General features: G+C 40.3%; 3 protein-coding genes across 3 annotated transcripts; 1 reads left to right on the top strand and 2 right to left on the bottom strand.

Moving 5' to 3' along the window:
- LOC104443665 (2-oxoglutarate-Fe(II) type oxidoreductase hxnY) lies at positions 1-6,427 on the bottom strand. The gene is made up of 11 exons (XM_039312136.1): positions 6,238-6,427; positions 5,372-5,564; positions 5,030-5,110; positions 4,714-4,765; positions 4,110-4,231; positions 2,789-2,889; positions 2,643-2,701; positions 2,180-2,236; positions 2,042-2,087; positions 829-908; positions 1-237 (listed from the first exon to the last, which is right to left on the bottom strand). Exons 1-11 carry the CDS (start codon positions 6,313-6,315, stop codon positions 174-176), a joined length of 933 nt encoding a protein of 310 aa, XP_039168070.1. The 5' UTR covers positions 6,316-6,427; the 3' UTR covers positions 1-173.
- Positions 6,428-7,015: 588 nt separating this feature from the next.
- LOC104443664 (E3 ubiquitin-protein ligase HOS1) lies at positions 7,016-14,881 on the bottom strand. The gene is made up of 10 exons (XM_010057170.3): positions 14,560-14,881; positions 13,528-13,915; positions 13,144-13,278; positions 12,876-13,051; positions 11,867-12,271; positions 11,589-11,747; positions 9,512-10,009; positions 8,866-9,003; positions 7,837-8,552; positions 7,016-7,699 (listed from the first exon to the last, which is right to left on the bottom strand). Exons 1-10 carry the CDS (start codon positions 14,659-14,661, stop codon positions 7,528-7,530), a joined length of 2,889 nt encoding a protein of 962 aa, XP_010055472.2. The 5' UTR covers positions 14,662-14,881; the 3' UTR covers positions 7,016-7,527.
- A 4,668-nt stretch (positions 14,882-19,549) lies between these two features.
- LOC104443663 lies at positions 19,550-21,728 on the top strand. The gene is made up of 5 exons (XM_039313227.1): positions 19,550-19,783; positions 19,822-20,256; positions 20,372-20,443; positions 20,715-20,750; positions 20,931-21,728. Exons 1-4 carry the CDS (start codon positions 19,550-19,552, stop codon positions 20,718-20,720), a joined length of 747 nt encoding a protein of 248 aa, XP_039169161.1. The 3' UTR covers positions 20,721-20,750; positions 20,931-21,728.
- Positions 21,729-22,674: the final 946 nt, after the last annotated feature.

Raw genomic sequence — 22,674 nt, 5'->3', positions numbered from 1 at the left:
TCAAGTGAAATTGGACACTTCTCATCTTACTGATCATGTATGGACACAGATACGTATGGTGTCCAAGTAGAAGCTGAAATTGTTTAGCAGCTAGCTGAACATTATGTTACTATCGACGCTCCACATGATATTTTTAATGTAGGACACTTCGTTCAGTTGAACAAGACGTTAAACTACACTCCATACGTGAGCCGGAGCCGTTCTTTCAAGTATTCTCCACTCCGGATTGGAGGAAACCTGCACGCATGAAGTAAGTTCAATCAAAGTTGCTGTTCCAAGCGTCCAGAACACCAGTGAAGCACTTTAACCAAAAAGGAATATCACACCAAACTCGAACACGTTTTTTTCCCCCACACAAATTGCTATGCCCCAAATAATGTCAACATTCAGCTGTTTCCTACTTGCCAGCAAGAACAAGGCACATACTTATTAAGGGAAGTGGAAAAGGAGAACCATGGACTTGCATATGACTACCATTCCGCATCCATATAAAACTATAACAATCCATTAATCTTTGCTTCTCAGGAACAATTTCACAAGAAGCAGATTTACACCGAATCCTTATACATGTGCGCTCTCCCAAGAAAGAAGACATACAAAGAAAAAAATTTGTCTGTACTACCCCTTATGAAATCCAGCTACCAAAATCTTGCTACCGTTCAGTTGCAATTTGAACCTATCAGGTCATTTTTACTATATATTTCTAGGTGTTGAATTGTATTAGTCAGAAACAGGCTAAATTGCTGTGCAGTGGTGGGCATAAAATATGTAATTGCTAGGTCAATAATGCTAACGAAGTATACCACCACAAGGGAGTTGCAGTGATACCTTGGAGGAAACGAGTCACTGCAGCAACTTTTTAAGCACTCTACCACACAATCTTCATTTGGATCTAAGAAAAAAGCCATCTGCAGAAAATACAATTTCAAATTAAACAATTAGTTTTAGCATAGCCTCCCCTAAAATAAGGAAGATTTTCTGACAATACGAGAGAATTTATTCAGAGTACTTACAGACAATGGTAAACAGGAAAACAAAATTCTAGTATCTACACAGTCAAAAAAATACAATGTTCTACACCACCACAGATTTAGGCTTGATGAATTAATCATTTACATGGCCCACCCAAGCTCTTTTCATGGACTCTAGTCTCTAGACAAAACAGAAGGTTCTGACTTTCAACCCTTTAAGTAAAATATCTAAAGTAAGGACAAACAAGAAAAACCAGGAACCTGAAGTGGTATTCAGTAAGCATGCATCTACTGAAGAGAGAAAACTTGAAAAAACTTGAAAGGCCAGGAGAAAAAGATGGCGCAAAAAAACTTTATTGCTTTCCTGCTCTGATTTGAAGAGCACAAACGAATCCTTGGGGATGAAACTCTCAGGTTGGAAGTATTTTTCTGATGTGGAAATTCTAGAAATGGGTTGTAAGCAGCATCACAAATGGGTTGTAAGCAGCATTCTCATGCATTTGAATTATCATAGCCCAACATCTCAACTATTAGAGCATTCAATAATCAAGATAGAGATATGAATTCATTCAACAAAAGGATCACATACCACACAAAATACTGAAATGATAAAACTAAATTAATACGCGACTTCACAAGCCCGTCTAAACCAGCTTTCAAGGGGTAAGAGGAAAATATCCTTGGTACAAATGAAATGATGCTACCTAAATTTGACAATTCCTATGTGATAGAAACAAAGAGAATGAAAATGCATAGTTCAGAAGAAATCACAATCCTGTAATAAAGAAACTAAGATGAAATAGACATGGCTTCTACTCCATCAGTTCCTTTTGGCAACTATTGGGCTCTTGAGCATGAGAGACGACTTTAGCTTAGTTTCATATTCAGTTCAACAAGTGGCTGAAAGACATATTGCCTTATCAGGAGCATGTCAGAAGTATTGATCAAGTAATATCCAGTCAACTTTGCTGATACTATTTCCTGTTACTATTGGATAAGTGTAAACGCATTGCCTTAGACCATGCAAACTGAAGAATGACAAGGAAACAGATAGCAGACAAGTAAATTACAGAAAAGCGTTCTTGTCCCGCTGGCATCACTCTGTGAAGTGTTGACCTGAGAATAAGAGACAAATTTTAGAATTTAAAAGATACTTTATCTTCTAGAAAACACTTGCTACATTTAGTTTTTCCAGTTTCATTGATTACCTGAACAAACAATTAGTCCACCTCTCCATCATGTCCCCAATATTTACGATGAATGCCCTGCAAAATCATTTTCATATTGTCAATATCAAAACAAAGAATAGCCAACTCAGTCATCACGAGAATAGCAGCAAGACAGAGCACTTCTATGCTAATGCTTCTTTCATCTTCTTCTGCTTGTATTGTATTCATAAAAAGAGAAGATACCAAAAGAGAGACTAGAGAAACAGAATAATAAAAAACAGAACTAGTCAAAACAGAGCTGGAAGCCCTTGGCTAATCTACAGTATGGATCATCAGCAGTTGACCAAGACAAACTAGAAATATTATTTTAAAGCAACAGCCAATGTGACGCTCCTATTCCTCTCATGGATGTTAAATTGTTAAAAGTATTGAGAATACTCGTCACAAAGTCATCATTCATCTGGAGTTCTAAAGATAAATTGCATGAGGATAACAAACTCACCCACTTATATGAGGAACATCCTCCCAGCATCGCTGATGCTTATCTTTATCCCTGCAGACCTGCAGACAAGCTTCATTAACTTGTCCCTGCGACAAACATTTAAAATAACCATGCTTGAGAACCTAAGTATATTAAAGCTGACATGCCTGCAGTCCTGGAACTCCATCAGTTGCCAGTAGAGTGACCATTCCATAATCAGAATGTGCAGATGCACCATAAATTTCTTCTTTAGAGATCATTACTTCACCTGAAATTAGTTCCAGGACGATTGTCACTTTGGGTTCTCATTTGCTTCGATGTAAAAGAACAACCATGCTATTTCAAAAGTCTAAACGACATCAACATTATCAAATTTACATCTAGACTATATCTTGATTATAATGCCATATGATCATCTTTGATATTTCATATTAGAAGAAAACTGCTCATATGAGTTTCATCTTGATTTATCATATAATCTAGCTAGTCATGCACGGGGGAAGTACACTATCAATGCCAAAACTTGTGTACAGCACTCATTTTAGTACCAAAAGTTTCCGTCGAATCACTTAAATGCCAACAAATTTAAAAAACGATCATTTCAATGCCAACGCCGATGAAATTGGCCGGAAATCCGAAGTGGCACTTTTTTATTAAGGTTTTAAGCTAACGTGGCTCGTCGGAGAGTACAATTAGCCATCTAAACAACAAAACGACGCCGTTTCGCGTCTCCCCCCAACTTAAAAACCCCAAATCCCCAAATTGAGAGAGAAGGAACGTCGTCTTCTTCTTCCTCGAAGACCAACACCAGCAGTGGCACCAGCAATGGCACCAGCACCAGCACTAGCAGTGCACCAGCAGCGGCACCAGCAATGGCACCAGCAGCAGCACTAACAGCGCACCAGCAGCGGCACCAGCAATGGCACCGGCACCACCACCACCACCACCAGCGCACCAACAGCACCTTCAACCCCTCTTCTTCCTCCTCCTCCTCCTCCTCCGCCCTCGTTTCCTATTCTTCCTACCACTTCTTGCTTGAGCAACAATCTCAATCTTTCCTCGCTCACCCGGTTGAGCAACTACAATGGTGGCGAAGCAACAGTGGCCGAGCGATGGCAAGCGAACGACGGTGGCCGAGCGGTGAGCGGAGGAAACCCTAATTTCAATCCCCATGAGCTATACAGCGTCGTTTCTATGAGGATATCCACATATAACGGCAAAATGACATCATTTCTTGAGGAGGATGGAAAACGAAGGAATGAGCTAGGTTTGTTTAAGGTCCCTATTTTGGCACTTAAGTGATCCGACGGAAATTTTTGGTACCAAAGTAAGCGTTGTACACAACTTATAGCACTGATAGTATACTTCTCCTGTCATGCATAGTTCAAGTCCAACAGGAATTGAAATAAGTTCAGATCAGTCCAAGGCAAATAACAATGATATTTACTCACTAGCCATGAATATAAGATAGATGACTGTACACTGGACCTGGATAGTGTAGAAGACGAAGGAATGAGCTAGGTTTGTTTAAGGCCCCTATTTCCTCAAAAAAGTCATTCTCCAGGTTCAGTGACAGCGCAATCAAAGAGAGAAGCTTTCTCCCCACAGACCTAGTAAAAAATTCCATCATGGCAGTAGAATAGTAAGTTACGGTAAAGATGAAAATCAATCACGCAAGTGAGACAACCAATTACAGAAATACACACAGTGAACAAGAAACAGACTGAAACTATTTGTGCCTCCTCTCCATGTTTCTTATTTTCCTAAAATTGGCACATCCAATTGACCCACATCATTCTTCTGAAAATTTACAGCTGACTAACAACATATCACTTAGCAAAAGAGCCAGAGTAGAAGTAATATCAAAAGTTATTTAATTCAGTGAGACGCATCTGTTTGCACCAGAAATAAAGTAAGGATATTTGTCTAGTCTAATAATTCCAATAATAGATGGAAATTCTTATAATTTTTCAAAGAATGGCCTTCTGGGAAAACAAAATCAGTAGGTACAAGCTCTAAAATGAACAACAATGTACTTCCAAGTTGATCCACATGCAACTGCATCAATGATAAGCAAGCGCTAAGAACTTACTCTACTTCTCTGTGGTAGGATTCCATTGTAGATTTCCAAGATGGCATCATATCTGAAATCCACTAGAAGGGGAAAGAAATTTCAGACACTGCTTATACAGGAGTCCACAGATGTCAAATAGTGCATACCACTTGGATAACACTTCTGATGATGATGATGCATACGAAGTTGAGCGCAATGGTGTTAGAGGAATAGTATAGTTGATCACGGTGAGATGTGGTTTACTTAGATGTTGTCATGATAACGCTAATGCATACAATACTTAAATGAAAAGCAGTCCATTTGAATATGAGCAAATATATTCAACAAACCATACCTTCAGGAGGCCATTGGTTCAGATTCTTTTGATGCGAAGAATATTCCAGAGGCCCAACGTAGTAACTCTCTTTTGAGTCACCTGATGGAATCACAGACCTGTGAGTGAGTGATAACCAACCTATTTTTCTGTCCTCAACAATGGATAACCAACCAGAAATACAGGCATAATAATACATCCCCATATCCATTAGCATGTATGTTCCAACACCAAGCTCAAAAAGTTTTAGACAGATGCTAAAGAAAAAAGGCTAACAAGTCTAACCAAAGATGCCATGGAATGCAACAGCCTGTGCGCATGTGCGCGCGCGCACGCGCGCGAGAGAGAGAGAGAGAGAGAGACCTTCGGAGTTTGAGGAAGGGTCGAGGGTCTCAGCATACAATGGCGTGTAGCCTCGGTGCTCCTTCCGAGCCAATTTCATTTTCTCTTCCAAGGGGAGTGAGAAGAACTTTCTGCTTTCCTCAAACACTCTAGCAAGTAACTCTTCCTTAACCCCGTGATTCACCAGGTAAAAGAAGCCATACTCTATACAAGCCTGCAATTCAATTCACACGTACACACTTCTGAGTTCTGAGATAGTCTTCTCACACACCCGCCAAACAAACAACAAAGAGCAATTCAAGCCAATCCGAATACCAAGTTGCATCGGTCCTTGCACTATAAAGTTACATCACATGAAATGACTGGAGGGACTAGTTCGAGACAATTAGCTTTATACTCATTTTGGACGAAGTGATTACGGATGCTAGCGACGGAAATGGGATGAAATGCACAAAAAGGGAACATCTTTGTTAAGTAATACATAAATGATCTCCAAAATCTGTACATAAAATGATTAACAAATAAAAATAATAATAATAACCGGATCAATCTCTCCTCATCAATTCTACTCCTTTCCGTCTCTTTCCCTCATTTCAAACGCGATCGGAGCAATCGCAACAATCTCAATGGCGTTAATTACAGCAGTGGCAACGATGCTAACTGCAATTTCGCACACAAAGATCACAAAAGCGTCAGTCCCCAGCCACCGGCAAGTTTGAAAAACCACCGGCGGTCGCTCGTTTCGGTTTCGGACACCAGCTAAAAAGCAGGGACCCGAGAAGACAACGAAACCACGAAGCTTCGTTCTGCCACGATACAAGGCAAACGGGAACAGGAAAGACGGAAAAGAGTCGGTCCGCGGCGAAGTGCTTAAGGCGGGAAGAGACCTGGCGTATCGAGGCGGCGGAGGAGAGGCGGTCCGGCGAAGACAGGTCTACAATCGGAAGTTTCAGAACCGTCGCCATGACTACGAGCTTTGTCCTTCGACGCCGACGGTTCGTTTTGGAACGAGGGAAGGAGAAGAAATATTTCCGGAGAACTACTTGTTTGACTTTTCAAGTTGAGCAGATGGCAGTGATGTTGACCAAAGAGAGGAATACTTCTTTCCGGATTCATATTTTATCTCGAGAGAGAATTGGGAAAGGATGCCAAATATGTTTTATTTTCCACCATATATTATCCTTATTTTCTCTTCTAAGAGTGAATAATTTCAATCTATATTAAGTCTACTTGCCAAATTAATAAGATCTCTTTTGCATCATTGAAATTCATTTCTATTTATTTCACTAAAAAAGTTCAAAATTATTTTTCAATGAAATTATCATTAATAAAAATATTTTCACTGTCAATAACAAATTATGTCTAAACATTTTCATAAATCATCCGTTCGATACAAACAATCATTTTTCGATAAAATACTTTATAAATTATTTATTTTCCGCAAAACAACCAAATCATAAATTACACTTCCATTTATCCATACTACAGCCCATCACCCATCATTCACCGGACAACCACCACCATGCTCAATGATCAATCACTGATGCCACCGCCGCTTAGCTAGCTAGCGTAGCAACCGACCCCGATAGGCACATAATTTGGCGCCAATTTGATTGCTCGAAACAAAAGAGAAGAAAGGAAAGGAAAATTAACGAGGCAGCAATATGATGTGACAGGAAAATGCAATATTCTGCCTGCAATTGATATGTTCCTATTATTATGCCTTTGAATGGAGTCAAATGACTTCCGGTAGATCTACTCCTGCCGCATCAAAAAAACAGCACCAGAAAAAGCTCTGATTTGCCTAGACGCGACATTCTCCTTCAAAATCTCTCAATCCAAATAATCTCAAGGCACTCGATCCGGTTACAGGTTCACAAAAAATTACCGAGACCGGCACAAAATGCCTTGTGCTATGAGTCGCTGTAAAGATACAAGAACATGGCAACCCCTCAATCTCGTTCCCCCAATCAAGAACTCCGCGCAGGATACCATGGGGGGAACTGCGCATAAGGACTTACATAATTGCAGCTCCTTCACCAAGCCGAAGCTGTGAAAGTTTGGCACGAACCCACTTCAGGCAAAAGTTACAGCTGCTTTATATTCGTCCCGCTCTCAAACGGGAAGAACAATCGAGAGTAACAAGAAGCTTGATGCATAATGAATCCATGCAACCATCATCGTCTGGCGAATCTGCTTCTGCGAATCGCAGTAACCGGAGTTCGGTAAGGAGTTGTCCCCACTGGTCTCTGCTGATGTGGTTCCTCTTCTTCATCGCTAGTTTCATCGGATCTCCATCTCAGTGCTCGAGCTTGATTCTCATCCTCTACCGCAAAAGATTTCTCACCACTGCAGAGAGTTAGAGAGCATACCATCAAGATGTATCAGATGGACCGATTATAACATCTGCAGTTAAGCGCAAAAGCAAAATGGAGGCACAATAAGAGTTAGATATTCAAAGAAATAGAGGATGGCGACCACGTTACCTCCAAGAGATGTCCATTAGATCATCTGAAGAAACAGCATTCCAAGGTACACCATTGGCCTCTGAATGGACCCTTTTGCCAGATACTGTCTTGGGCAGGTCCTGCTTAGAACTTCTCAATTGACTACGGTGGCTGGCAGGTGAAGGCTGAGGATTCGCCATTGGTGTTTGAGAGTGTAAATGACTACTTCTCTGGACTTGGTCACTGAATCCATTTAGTTCTACTATTGACGAAATATGATCAGGCAAATTGCCCTGGGGCCAATTCTTTTGGCAAAACTTGGGCGAACCTCTGGAAAACCTTTGCAATGGTGAGGCGGGTTTGAAATCAAAAGCTCCAGATGTTGACGTATCATTTTTTAAACTTCTGCCAAGAAGCTTAGAGCCTCTTTCTGTATTCAAAAGCAATGACTCCCCCGAAACTGAAGACCAGTCAGTGTTACCAAGTCCAACTGCAAAATTGGTGTTGGACACAAGTACTTTAATAGGATTCTCCAAGTCAGATCGTTTTGAGGAAGGCGTCATGACCTCATTCAATATAACAGAAGAATCCACGGCTAACGGAATTGAAGAACCGTAAGGAATGGGCCTTCGTTCAAGAGGAAGATCACATTCTTCAGGTATATGAGCATCTTCAGAGGTGATGGCAAACTCGGGCAACTTGCCGCTCTTTATTTGTTGCTGCTGCACCTCTGGCAACAACTCTATACACTTATCCTGTTTTGTACAAGCAGTAGCTAGTTACTCTCCAGCAGTGGAGACAACAAACGATTTTTTCCACGCATGGTACAACATGCGAAATGTACACACTGAAACCAGCATCAAGCAACGAAAGAAGACTTCTACTCCTAAGGACCACCCATTTAGGACTTTGCAAAATATATGTCAGTGCCCACTTAGCTTACTATGAGAATTCACCTAAACGGGCTTCACATGCTTGGAGTATTTGTCTCTAGTAGAGCCGAAGCACCTGTCCAACAACTTGCCACTTTCGAACATGAAGCTAAAAGGTCAAGTATAGACTGCTTACCACTAGCTCTGTTCTCCAGTGACTAGCTGCTTGCATTCTAGATAACACGTCTTGATTAGCTGAAGTGGTCGCTGCAAATTCCTGCTCCAGGCGCTGTAGCTCACAATCAACTTGGTATGCCTCAGAATACCTGTGGCGCTGCAATGGAACACAAGATTTGTAGGAATCAGGTAAAACAGCCATACACTTTTCATGTCTGAAGAAATAACTAACTAGCTCTCGCTAAAATTCCCCAGGCAACCGGCCAGAGGCAAGAAGGGTTAGCGGGCCAAGGATGAGACCCAGGTTCAAACCTGATATATCCTGGACCTATGGGGTAAAATCCCACAAAAAAAGCAGTGGAACAAACCAACACTCAATAGACGGAATCACAGAAGTTCCAGTGGTGGAAGCAAACAATATTCAGTAGCAAACAATTATTGATGGCATCAGTGAAATCTGACAAAGTAATCAGAGAGCTAAAGTGAAGCAATATTCTTGTTGCCACAGTATGCATTTAATATCCTATAGTTAAGTAGTCAAGCTACCCAGAGGGCGATTCCATATTCATTCTCAGTGATCAGCAAAAAAGAAAAATTATATCATTAGAATCATATTGAGACACAGAGACTCAATTATCACTTTCCTCCAAATGCCACTAGATTACCTGGAGATAGAAAACAACAAGAAGATTTCCAATGATAGTTGAGGGGTCATCAGTTGTATAATCCATTAGACACTTGCGAAGATGCTTCTCCTCGTCAGAGTTCCATGGCAACTCTATCATCCGATCTACGAGCTTTCTCCTGATGGAAAGGCAACATATTTCAGTGACCAAAATTTCCATCCATCCCACCCAAGTCCTCCATTCAGCTTTCATGGCATCGGATGGATCAACAACAGCTTCATACTTAAGCTTCCTTTCCCTGACTTTGGAACAAAGCGCTCTCTGATAAGTAAATGCCTCAGTAAGCAGCCCACACTCCACCCTCACTCGAACTGCAGTAACGGCCTCAGCAATCGAGATTAACTGTGATCCACCATCGCGTCCAGACCAACGTAAAACCATCAGGGCTGTATCTGGCATTCCTCTCTCTAACAAAACTTGGGCAATCTTAGGATGAGTCGTTGGGCCCGAGATCTCTGGAAGAAGGTGACAAGCTTCCTAAGAAGTGTAAATTTAGAATAAATATTAGACTGTAAACCAATAGAATCTTTCCGACTAAAAAAACAAACCAGTAGAATCTCAACCAAGTTCCCAAATTCCTAAAAATGAAAAGGTGATGATCAACATCTCCAGTCTCTTTGGACCCAAAAAAAAACTCACCACAGTATTCAAAAGGCCGATAAATTAATATGAAACTTCGCCAACACTCGCTGGCAGACGCATTTGAAAATTTTTGTTGTTTTTAGCTTTCAGTCTTGGTAGCACTCTACTTGCACTGTGCAGGAAATAATGACTCTTTGAAAAAATGTGACACCAAAGACTAGCCCTCTTCAACAAAAAGGACTCTTAATACATCCAAAGATTACAAACACCTGAAACATGAACAAGCTGCCTAGATGAGTATTGCTATCTCATTCCTTAAAGAAAATCCTCTATTTTAAAACGGAAGCCTCTTATAATTGATGATTAACTTGCTTGCAAGGACTTCACCTTATTACCGTGCAATGATAAATATTTTCATTTGTTTTCAAACCAAAAATTTTGCATCAAAATAAACGTAGATAAGGGAGAATTACAACTTGCCCCCCAATTCTTTGGATTTGTGGCAAGTTGCCCCCTGACATTTTCAATTTTCATAATTTGCCCCAACATTTTGAAATTGGTTGCAATGCGCCCTCTTGGGTTGACTGCAGCCAAAAAAATTTCACATATCTGACCTCTTTATACATTATATATGTGAGAAATTAATATAAGGATTACTCAGAGGCATATTTCAGATCTCTACATCGATATGCCTTTGGTGTTGGCACCGATCGAATTCCCGATGGAACTTTAGTCACGTGCTCAAATGTGATATATTTCTGAATTATTCCTCTACTTTTCTATTGGTATATACTTATATAGGCAACCGTAATCAGTCTCACACCATCAAATGGTTGGAGCTTCAGCAAATTTTGGTTTGAGTCAACCCCAAGACATATTGCAACCAATTTCTAAAATTTTAGGGTGAACTGCAAAAATTGAGACATCATGGAACAATTTGCAACAATCCCAAAAACTTGGGTGGCGATATGTAATTTGCCCCAAATATGTTTATGACATATTAACGAGGAATATGGAACAAATTTCGTGATGACTGGGGACTTCAGCACCTACATCCGAATAATCCAAGAGCTGCAACTTTTAGTGAGCATGATGCACAGCATATATAGTTCAATCCCCTTGTCATAAAGTTCGGCCCAATCCAAGAAGGGTGAACCATTCAATACATAGAATGACAGCTTGACAGCAGAGCTCCTCTACAACCAAATATTAATCCAAATAACCCTGATTTTCAAAAGCAAAATATTTGTGCACTATGATTCAAACAATGCTTGGAAATTCTATCTTCCCAATGTTAATCCAAGAAATGTCCAATGGTTGGCTGTTTAATTGTGCAAACGCAAAACATAGAAGGTTGGTAATGATGCCACCTCAAAGAAAAAAGTACCATACATTTGTCTAACAATAATAAATTACCAACAGTAAAGTTATGGAAAGCTGCATATCCTGCATTGAAGCTCATCCAACAACTTACCTTCAAAGCATCGTCTGAGTGATTGTCCAAGAGATAAAACGTTAGGGACTCCAGCAATAAATGCCTAGTTACGCCGAAAGATGCTGCAAAGTCATCTACGATGTTTCTCCAGAGTTCATCAGGTAATGTCCAGTGACGATCATAGAGGTAATAGAGAAACTATATGCCAATTAAGGGAAAAAAGGTACTTTTTACCATCTTCGTCACCTTGAAAATACAAATGCAATTAAATAAAGCATTATCAGTTATTGAAAAATACACAAAAGACAGAAGGATACAATTGCCCGCTTTGCAACCACCAAATCAGAACTTCCATATAAAAATAACATGTCAGCTGCAGCACGAAGGTTTTCAAATGGATAGCATCCAGACAGCCCTTCTACCTTAGCCCTGAGGAACAAGGAGCCTCCATTTTTCTGCAAAGAAAAGAGCTCTGACTCCTCTCCCATTTCATTTGTACCTTCCTCAATTATCTCAAGATTTGCTACAGCATCTTCAATGAAAAGGGAACCTTCCTGTCCACCAGATTCTGCGGAGAGATTTACGGCATCAGGCCATGAACGCTTTATTGCAGCTGATTTTCTCTCTCGGAAGGAGGCACGCCATTGTTCATAATTAGCATACCGAGACCCCAGTGTTGCTAAAAATTCATGCCGTATGCACCACATCATAATCTCCATATGCTGAATGCAGGAGTAGAAAGCAATAATTAAGTTAATCCCACATTAAAAAAACAGAGTCAATGCATTCTGCGGAACAATTTCACATCTTGATCCCCAGTTAATATACCTGAACTCAACACTTGTTCCAATGAATTATTTCATAGTTACATAGTCTCACAACAAAGATTCCACCCAGAATAACAGTTAAGCGAAGCATGTCAATGTTTATGTCTGCTAATGCAGCTTATTGAAATTCACTTCAAATTTGTCCAAACACCCAGTGCCTCAACAGAAATTGTAATTATTAAGAATTGTCCATCACCTAGTGCAAGTTCTATAAAAAGTGAATTGTCCTCCTTTTTTCTAGAAAGTAATATACGAGTGGATCATACTGGCATATCTTTAAGACCATACATTCACCTCTACCTTTTGGTTGGACAAAACAAGCGTTCTCCAGCCGTCGACAATTGCCATAGGTAAATATCGCGTGTGTAATTTAGCTATAATGATGGTATTGAAAATATATCCCACAATAATATTGGAAACAAATTCTCTAAGAAACAGTAATATAGAAAGCTATGGACATTGTTTTAAAGTGAACTGCAGAAAACTCCAGTAACCCAACCTGTTTAGTCTTCAATATGCTCTCATGAAGATGGTGCAAGTCATGCAACTGCGGGGAAAGACTTCCCTTGAACGACGACTCCAAAACTTCTAGTACATTAGACATGCCAGCCAGCTGAGCAGAATACCTAAGAAGCAAACTCAACCTGCTTTTCATATCCTTCAATTCAAGGTTATCTATTTCACAAAATGTTAAGGAGAAATTACATCCAAACAAAAAGTGGAACTGGACAGGAATTCCAAATGTGTCAGAAAGTCTTTCAGGATACATATGCCTCGAAGCTCTGCCACAATGTTACTGAATGTTCGCTTGCACCAATCCTTCACAACCACTTCATCAAGCAAGAACGCGGTGACGGGATCACTAGATACAGCACTTTCATCCATACAAACATCTGTAACATCTGTTGAACTTCTGTCAAAGAGAACATGTTCCACAAACACGATGCTTTTGGATAAAGAAAAATGAATCTTATCAGGGAATATAGGTTAATGATATTTGGGATAGGATGAAACCTCAAATTAATGTTTTTTTGTTGTCTATGTTAACAGCCCCCTGTTGCAGTTTCTGTAAAATTTGGTTAGCATATTGAATAATACAATGTGGAAGCAAACTTCTGTAAAGGAAAGCAACTCATATCTTTGGGGGATACAGTGGCATATCAAAGAAGCCAAATTATTCTCCAATGCTACATCGAACAAAGAATATAGACGTTGAACATCCGCGTTCAGCTGGTTCTCATCTTCTCGCTCTTGAAATCTCTCATCATGTCTTTTCGAGATAAGGCCAGCCTCGATACACTCATAGTACAGTCGAACCCGAAGTCTGTTGCCACTTTTGGGTATTTGAGTTCTACATATCGGACAATGATCGCAACGTTGGCTACACTCCCCACACAAGGATGCATGACCGCAGGAGCTTAAAACATCATGTACATAGCGGGCACAACTCCTCAAGTCTCTAGTTGCCCGGCACCGCTCAATCTTCGCCTCATTGCACAAGTCAACCAAATCAACAGAAGCTAGGTGTTCCAGTGCTTCCTGAGAAGCAAATCCCAGGGGAAACCAAATAGCACAGCACGTTAACCTTTAATCTTCTCGAAACAAAAGTAAAAACAGATAATAATTCCAGATAAAGTCTATTGTGTCATTCCAAATTTTTCAGAGTTGTTTGAGTACTCCCTCGATGTGTAAAAACAATGATTCGAAGTAGTTCTAAAGTCTCACCAGCCAAACATTTGTGTCAAATGCATGAGCTCAACTTAAACAAACCGTTCACAACAGAATCAAATCAACCTTAAGCCACATGATAAGAAGATTCAGACTCCCCCAACACCTAAGCATCAAAATAATTCGGAGGAAAAGCAGCTTGGAGGGACGAAGACTTGCATCTCATTCGACACGAGCACGATTATAGACGCAAAAAAACGCTAATCCAATCCTCACAACACAAAAACGTCACGGCCGCCGCCGCCACCGCCATGGAGCCTACTGCGGCACCGATTACCAGCCAAGCTCGAACTGCCAACGCAGTCCCTTCCTAACGACATCAAAAGCAACCGCCGTCGACGACGCACGCTCGGCCAAATGCCGACGCGCACGCCGTCGCCTTCCACCGGCGACCGCCGTCCAGAACAACAAACACACGACGTCCTCGCGGGACGTGATAAGAGCGGAGCGCGTACCCGGACAGCTCTGCTTCCGTAGCTAGGTTGCAGAGATCTCGCGCGGGCGCCGCCGTCCGGCGAGGCCGCGACCGGCCCGTTGCTCAGCCGCTTCGCCTCCATTTTTCTCCGCCGGCTCCGGAGGAAGGAGGAACGGACCAGCGCGTCGATCGCAGCGGAACGATCCCGAGAGGAGGAGCGGAGTACGCGACCGAGCGAGTGTAGAGCAGGGCAGAGCGAAGGAGGGAGGGAGGTTTCCAGATTTTTCTAGGGCTTAAGGAAGGGTGCAGCCATGGGAGCTCGGAGGAGCTTCCTTTTCTTTTTTTTTCCTTTTTCTTTTCTTTTTTTGGGTCCCTATTTTTGAAAATTAGAGGCACTAGAGGCGCTGTATTGTCCATCGCTTCGGCCTGACGACGGCGTTTAGGGCTCGTTTGCACGAGGGGAAATTGTCCGAAATTATTAATTGTACCAATTTCTTTTTTGGTTAATACCCTAAAAATACCTTAAACTGGTATATGTGACAAATTTATCCGAAATTATTTTTTTGATCACTAAAAATCCCTAACTGATATATCTTTAACAAATTTACCCTAAATCGGTACACTTGTGACAAATTTATCCTATATTAATTTTCGTTAAATTTTGATTAAGTTAAATGAATAGTTGACTGGTATACCAATTTGCGATTTTACGCTCTGTTTGTCACAGTTTACAATTTTTTTATTTTATTTTATATTAATCCAATTTAGCGGAGTGTATATTTGTCACAAATTTACCAGTTTATAATTTTTGCAGTCAAATAAATTAGTTTGGGATAAATATGTTATAAATACACAAGTTTAGGGTTTTTTATGATTAATCGGGGTAAATTTGTCACAAGTGTAGTAGTTTGAGGTTTTTCAAGGTATTAACCCTTTCTTTTTTTGGATAATCATACCATTAGAGTCCTAGAAAAATTTTCCATTTCCATTCACCAATTGTAAGCGGGCATCATTGAAGTGAGCAGCCAGAATGCAACATAAATTGTCAGTACTAATGTAAATAATTTTTAATAATATTTTTTTGAATTTTTTGAATTTTCTTACTTTCCTTTTTTACTTCTTTTCTTGTTTTTTTATTGATAAGGACCGATAGGGCCACCAATAACCCCTGCCAAACCATTGGGTAAGGGTCATAGCTCTCACTCAGATTTGCACAAGAATCGTTAGCTCTTGCCAATTGCAACCCTTGCTAGTGTTACCCTCGCCCACCGGCCAACGAGGGTCCCTAGGCCTCGATTGATGGCCCCTATTGACCATTAAGGATTAAAAAAAGAAAAATAAAGAAGAAAAGAATAAATAAAAAATAAAATTATCAAAAAATATTAAATTTCGATTATAAATTGTCTATGTCAATCCCGAGACGACTGACATTTATGTTAACAAGTTTTAGTCAAAATTATTTGGATTTACTTGATTAGTAAAACATGAAAAAGTTTACAACTTAATTGGTAAAATGTGAAAATATTCAAAACACAATTAGTATAATTAAATATTTTATGAATTTTTAGACAATTTTTCCCCAATATGATTGTAGTCAGCTTGCCTAGGTTATACATACAATTACTTTTCTTTTTCTTTTTCTTTTTTGGGTAATGTTATGTTTGTAATGGCTTTTAATTGCACATACAATGGAGGAACCACCTACATTAGTAAACGTGCCGGGACTAGGGGTGAGCATGTTCTAGGATAAAACTTTGAACCGTATAACCAAACCAGTAGAAATCTGTCTAGTTACAGATTCCAGGTTTTAGGATATGCATAATACGTTCTAATTCCAAAAATTGGACAATCTATTTCGATGAATATGTTATAGATTCTAAGTAAGTAGAACCTATAATAAGTTTTTGTGCTTTTTTTTTTTTTTATCTCCCGCGATATTCCATGATATCCAATTATGAGTGTATAATTTATAACTACTAGTTTCAATTTCAATTTTATGATGAAATTTTTTACTTTATTAATGTTATATATTATTCGTAGCAGTAAGTAATAATTATTAAAGTAATGATTTACTGCAATTATTCAATTAAAAATACAGGTGAAATATGAGTAGACTCTGGAATTGACCTTGGAACTTGTAATCCCTATGGTTCCAAATTCTAAGATATGTAAGGTAGGTTTCAGATTCAAAAAAACGATGAACCTATTCCAATCAGTAGGTTCCTAATTCGATCACGGTAATTGTATAAGTAACCTCTAAATTAGACACATAGTATGTTATAATTTCCTCGTTCAAAGCTCGTCTAATGTCATGAGTTTTGATTTAAAAGCATAAAAGATAATGAGTTTCAACGCAGCAATTTTCGCTGCAACTTTATTTGATATAGCAATTTAGCGATAACAAAAATTTCAGGCATTTCGCATAACTTTTCTTATCAAGTATTTCCTCGAAAGATTTCATTATTTTCTCGTAAATATATATTCTTGATCACATATATAATTTCCCTAAAAAATACGCGTCAAATAACAATGGATGTATTTTGTTCTTATTTTGAGCAAGTTCCGTGAAAAGTTGAAGAAACGCATGTGAATGATTGAAAGAACAATATATAGATACCAGGCAGTGCGATTCTAGAAGTTACGGTGTGATTATTAAAGTTTTGGCTTTTTATATCTTGATTTTAGGCAAGCATATATCTTTTCCAAAGGAATCAAGCATCATTAGATTTTTTTTTTTAATATATATTTCGTTGTATATTCTTTTTCCTCTTTTAGTTACCCAAGTTCCAATCTGAGACTTCTCTGTTTTCTTTTTCCCGACTGGCTGGTTAGAAATTTTTTAAAAAAATTATTTGATTAAGCACTAATGTAGTAGCAAAATATTCCAATCTACAAAAGTCTCGTGACAATCTCTCTCTTTTTCTTTTCAGTTTCTGAGTTCCCACTTTTGTATTTTCTTTTTTCCGATTTTGTTTATATCTGTGTTGGTTAGCCGAGACTTGTACTTATGATATTTGGTTATTTACTATTTTATTAGACCAAAAAAAAAAAAAGGTTGATAAGTTAAATTTCAAAGGAAAAAGAATTCGATGGACAATAGTGCATGGAGTTGCAATTTCTGTTTTGCTCCGAGATAGTAATTGTGCAATTTTTTAAACTTCTCCTACAATTATCGTAAGATAATATTATCAATAAATCGTGATCTTACATTACTTTTTATAAAATCATACTATCACAATGACAATGACATACTTCCATCATAATAGTTTTGACTTAAATGCCTTTTAGAGTGCGTTTGTTTATGTTTCTATTAAAAAATTATTCCAGGGAATAAATAGAAAAAATTATTTATGTTCTGAAGAACAATTTTTGATCAGAAAGACATGTTTGGTAAACTTGTTGAGGGAATAAAAAATTAATAGAAACACGTTTGGTAAATTAATTTTCTTTTTCTTTTTTTAATTTTTAATTTTTTTAATTTTTTCCTTTTTTTTTTTTTTTCTTTTTCTTTTTTTCTTCTTTTGGCGGCAACCTCACCGGATTTGGGCAAGCCTGAGCTAGCCCGGCCAAGGCGAGGCCGAGCGTCGCCGACGCGGGCGAGGCTCGGCCTCGCCTTGGCCGGGCGAGCTTAGCCTCGCCCAGATCCGACAAGGCCGAGCGTTGCCGGCCCCTGGCGAGGCAAGCTCGACACTCGACCTTGCCGGGGGTCGGCGACGCTCTGGTGAGGTCGTCGGCCCTCAATGGCGTCCGTCGCCGGCCATGCTCGAGGCTGGCGACTGGCCAAAGAAAAAAAAGAAGAAACAAAAAGAGAAGAAAAGAAATGAGAGAGAAAATTTGTTCTTCGAAAGTATTTATAGAACAAAAAAACAACTTTTTTTGTTTCTTATTTCCGTTTCAATTTTGTTCCAAAAACAAAAAAACAGATTTTGAACAAAAACGCAAACAAACGTGTTTTTGTTCATAAACAAAACAAAAGAACACAACCATGCATGCCCTTAGTTTTTACCATTAATCTTTTCTACTCGGTAAATAGTAATACTTAAAAAGATCGTCATGCACGATAAGCTATGTAAAGGTATAATAACGTAAGTACATAATCATCTAATATTTGTCAATAACTTTATCGTTTTTCCCTCTCTCTATTTTTAAATAACTTATAGAAAAAGCAACAAAATTTCTTTCGGAGAAAAACATGGATATAAGTCTAAAAGTATATATTGTTTCGAAAAGGCTCGAACCATAATCATGCAAAAATAAGCTTAGCAAAGAGTTAAATAGATTTCTTTCCATATGATAAAAGATAAAGTTCTTATGAAAAATAGAATAAGAAATCCAGAATTTATGGCAACGAAATGACTACTCGAATAAATTTGTACGAGCTTGCCTTAATTACACTGGCCTACAAGCAAAAATTATAACATCACACGATTATCAAACTAGGTTTAAAATGCATAAGAACCTTCTAGTATTTATGGCGAACATCATACCATACAATTCGTATGAGCCGAGATTAATTTTACGATAGAATTTGCTTTTTTCCTGCTAATTTAATAATTATAAGAAACAGGAAAGTTACCCCGAAAACGCACACGCACATCGTATATAGGTCTAAATACGACAATTACGAGCATCGTACTGCCAAATCAAAATTAAAAGAGAAGGAAATAGGCGAAAGGGGGGCAAAACGACGCCCCGTTTTGCGTACCTCCGGCTCATACAAAACACGCCGAGCTCTATGTCACGGCCTCCTCCATCTTCTTCTTCTTCTTCTTCTTCTTCCTCGCTCTGCACACCATCGTCGCCCCTCTCTCTCTCTCTATCTCTATCTCTATCTCTATCTCTCTCTCTCCATTGCGATCCTCCGCCCGGTCAACGCAAAATCGACCGCCGTATCCTGACCGGAAGAGGCGCTCGTAGACGCGCGATCATATATCTCCGCACGCCGCCGCCGCCGCCGCCGCCGCCGTCGCCGCTGAGTCATATCCGGGGTAGTTCTCTCTTCGCTTTGTTGTCCTCGTCCTGCTCCTCCTATGGCGACGGCGCCGGTGAAGTCCCAGCCGCTCCACAACTTCTCCATGCCGACCTTCCTGCGCTGGGGGAGCGCCACCGCCAGCCACCGCCAGCACCGCCGCCCCTCCCCCTCCGGCGACTCTCCCCCGCCTCCCCCTCCCGACGACTGCGGGACGCAATCGCGGCCCCCGGCGCTCGGATCGCGCTCCGGTCGCACCCTCGGCTACTGCTCCGCGCCCGCCTCCTCCTCGTCGGTCCTCGATAGGCTGCCGAAACAGGCGTCGGGCTCTAGAGGGGAGGGGAGACGTTCAAAATCAACATCGCCGGCGCCGATCACGGGAGCGGCGGCAACAACGGCAAGGGCAGCGGCGACGACAACGAAGAAGCCGAGGCGGAGGAGGCCGTGCAGAGGCCGTGGAACCTGAGGCCGAGAAGAGGAGCGAACAACGGTAACCCGAGGAACGGAGAAGTGTTTCCGGCGGTTAATCCTTCGGTCCAGCAGGGCGAGAAGAAGGAGAATGCGAATCCGCCGCCGAAATCGGCGCGGCTGCGAGGTTTCGCGGAGGCGGCCAGCGGCGAGAGGAAGGAGGAGGCGGAGGAGGGGAAGAGGAGGCTGTGGGTGTCGCTGTCGAAGGAGGAGATTGAGGAGGACATTTTCGCGATGACCGGGTCAAGGCCTGCTCGGAGGCCGCGGAAGCGACCCCGGAATGTACAGAAACAGCTCGATGTACGGAGGATCTTCAATCGCGTCGTTTTGTGGTTCTTATGCGTTGCTGAGCCGTGAATTTCTTTAGGAGAATACGTTTGCACTGTTTCATTCGTGTCTGGTTTGGTTCTTGCAGAGCGTCTTCCCTGGCCTTTGGTTGGTGGGAATCACGGCCGATGCTTACCGAATGCTCGATTCACCGGCGAAGGTTCTCTCTCCCTCTCTCTCTCTCTCTCTCTCTCTCTCTCTCTCTCGCGAGGTGCGCTGTGCGCATCTTGGTCAGGTGCCTACATATAGATACGGCCGTATGTGTACGTATGCATTTCGCGACTCCAGTGCCTACGTATGGATACGTTCGCACGCATTTCACAACTTTGTGGGAGTGTCAATTGGTTTTTATTTCCCTTTTCATTTTGTCATCTGCATCTTTTGGTTGGTGTTGGATTAGAATTAAGATCCGTGAGTTATCTTCCTTGCAGAAATGACATGCTCGCCTGGCTATTTCTGCCTTCAAGGTTGCCTCTCTCTCTCTCTCTCTCTCTCTCTCTCTCTCTCTCTCTCTCTCATGTATTATCTGTTCCATCCACTTTGTATGGAATTTGCTTTAGCTTTGTCTCGTTAAGGAGACCAACTGACCTGCAATTCGGAGGTGTTGGGTGGTTTTGCTTTTCTCACAGAACGAATATTTCTTGAAGGTGGCTTCTTTGGAGCAGAAGACGGGTGGTCCGGCGAAGTTACGAACCTAATCACGCAACACCGTAGACCTCAATTCGAGGTATGGTAATGCTGACGTACGGGGGAAATTCAATCGAGTGTAGGATAATTTATAGGGTCATAGATTGGTAACTCTCGTTTTCCTTATGCGATGCATCGCATGCTGGGATTGTGCAGGAATCTTCGTATATATGGTGTCGAGTATATCTAGGATGCAAAGGGTACAATCTATCGGTACAGAGGGTTGTAATTAGTTGGTCCGTCTATATTAAGGATTTTTATCATATTTTTCATGTCGGTGTAACGCTTCGAAAGGAAGAAAATATGCCAATTTACTAAATGTCCGAGTATGTTTTTCATGGCTCGTGGACGAAACAAGTCCTCGATGTGAAAATTATGTTATGCCTTTTGGATTAGGTTGTCCAAATTGGGAAGTATTCTGGTTTTCCGGGTACCTATGATGTTTGGCAGGCTTCCCTAGAATAATGTTAGGGGCCAGAAAAAGAGCCAACTTGTGGTTATGATGGACAGCTTTGTCATTAATCCTACTTTGGCAATGGATTTCAAAACGTGCCAATTGGACGCACGCCTTGCTTCCCTTCCATTGAAGATATTTCCTCAATTAAGGTTTTGTCGTAGTGAGGATGAGGTTGAAGCTTCATGTTATTTTTTTCGTTTTGCTCATCTTCGACACGAATCTCGTGCCTTCTTTTAAGATTATCATATCTCTTTGCTCTGTCGAAATGATGAATTCTTACATGATGAGCAAGTTCTCTTGACTCCTGTGAATCCAGACTTAGAAATTAGATAGAGCTTTTCGAAAGGTATCCTCCTTGTTCAAGTAATGGTCGGACTCCGTTTTGCTATGTACGTTATGACAACGTTCCTCTAGCACCAGAACTACCCTTTCCTTTCTCCTATATTAGTCTGATGTTTAACATTTAGCAGCGCGAAATTTTGATTTTGATCTTCCCAAAGTTTATTTTGCCTTCAATTGTCATTCTAGTGCATACTATGAAGTAAAAATGGCCGATGCATGTTTTGATTATGAGAAACCTAATTGTTGATCACTAGCTTAATAGCGTTTGATCATGCATCATTATAATATGTAAAGAGAGAAAAATATAAAAAAAAATTATAAATCTATTACATTAGTATCAATTCAATTCGGAATCTTTTAATTGGATCAATTTAGACTTAAAATCTTATTTATATTAATACTAATTGAGTTCATCCGGTTAATTTAGGTCATAAATTGCTAATGTAGATGTTGGCAGTCTCACGTGATATGGTCAGTGCTAACGTTGATTTTTCTTATGATTTGTTAATAATTCTTTTGATTTTTTTTCCTTCTTTTGTTTTTCCTTTTCTTTCCATCGAGACGCCTGACGGCAAGACGCAATCCCACATGAACTCAACTCATGAGAACCTGCACGACAGTTAAAAAAAAAAACGATCAGCTCGAACCTCCCATATTATAAATTACAACAAAAAATTTAAGCAAACAAACAGACCAATCTCAAAACCGACCAAAACTCAAATCACACGAACGTTAAACCAGTCAAATGCAACCTTAAAAAAAAAAAGAGCAACTAAAGAAAGGAAGAAATTTCGAGCTGAGTCTTGATAATCAATCGAAGGAAAAGGAAGAGAGAGAGGGGGTCAGATGAAGAAGAAGAAGAAGCTGAGAGAATAGGCAAAAGGCTCACTTTCTTGGAGCAAATA

Source organism: Eucalyptus grandis, chromosome 5, assembly GCF_016545825.1.
Source record: "Eucalyptus grandis isolate ANBG69807.140 chromosome 5, ASM1654582v1, whole genome shotgun sequence".
Classification (NCBI taxonomy): domain Eukaryota; kingdom Viridiplantae; phylum Streptophyta; class Magnoliopsida; order Myrtales; family Myrtaceae; genus Eucalyptus; species Eucalyptus grandis.
Note: the sequence above shows the minus strand (reverse complement) of the source record. Positions and strands in the feature narration are given on the sequence as shown.